The 959-nt window shown below is 49.4% G+C and overlaps 1 protein-coding gene across 1 annotated transcript in view; it reads right to left on the bottom strand.

The window, feature by feature from the left end:
• Positions 1 to 209: 209 nt before the first annotated feature.
• The window catches only part of LOC101981989 (HHIP-like protein 2), a 23,282-nt gene continuing 22,532 nt past the window's right edge, over positions 210 to 959 (bottom strand). The window contains exon 7 of the mRNA XM_013346655.1: positions 210 to 432. Within this exon, the coding sequence (XP_013202109.1) occupies positions 210 to 432 (223 nt within the window). The remainder of the gene's footprint in view (positions 433 to 959) is intronic.

The raw sequence follows: 959 nt of genomic DNA, 5'->3' as shown, positions 1-959 counted from the left end.
CTTTTACTTGCCAGTCCTGCCTCACCCTTCTTCTTTGGCAGCTGTCGCTTCTAAATGACGAGTTCATGACAGACAAGCTAATGCTGTCTCCAGGTGTCCCAAACACAGACGTGGAGAAAGATAGCCCTCCCAAGGGACCTGATGCAACCATCTTGTCTTTATTTAACCTTTCGGATCAAGATCTCTAAATTTGGGGTGCAAGATTAGTCTCACGGTGCCATGTCGCCATGGCTCTTCACATCTAAGAGGAAGAGAGTGTCTCCACTGTGGCCGCTAAGAATAGACAGGCTGCTGGCCGGGCGTTGCCCAAAGTCCTTGCTCATTGCCTGCCCAGTGCGAGAAGCGCGAGCTACAGGCACGCACTGTCCAGCAAGGTCAGATTCCCCGTTACTGCAGATGTTTAGAGACTGGGACTTCTTGCCCTTGGCATCACTGGGTCAAATCAGTCTGTGTTACTGTGAAGCTGCCCGTCCACCACAAACATTTAACAGTACCCTTGGCCTTTTGCCCAGGAAATGCCAGTAGCACCCCCACTCCCCAACTCCATCGTGTTATAATAACCAAAATATCTGCAGATGTTGCAATCGGCTCCCTACCATGGGGGACACAAAATCATCCCTGATTAAAAACCTTGTGTCTAGAAACAGGTACATAAGTCTAGTGGTTTGGATGTGAAATGTCTCCATACATTCATGTGTTTAAACATTTGGTCCCAGTAGGTGGCGCTGCTGGGCATGGAGACTTGCTGGGACGTGGGAGGCTGTAGGGACCAAGCTTTGGGTTTATAAACAGGTCCGTGGAACTTACTCTCCGATTCCTAATTCTCCCCTTACTTCCCTGGTGAGGAACAAGTCACACCAGAAGCTCCGAGCGCCACGGATGTGCCACCATTGCCTTCCCTACCATGAAGGACTAAATGACCTAAATGATGAGCCAAAATAAACCTCTACTCTCTTAGA

Source organism: Microtus ochrogaster, chromosome 6 (genome assembly GCF_000317375.1).
Source record: "Microtus ochrogaster isolate Prairie Vole_2 chromosome 6, MicOch1.0, whole genome shotgun sequence".
NCBI classification, from domain to species: Eukaryota; Metazoa; Chordata; class Mammalia; order Rodentia; family Cricetidae; genus Microtus; species Microtus ochrogaster.
The sequence above is the reverse complement of the archived record's forward strand: the minus strand, read 5'-3'. Positions and strand labels throughout refer to the sequence as shown.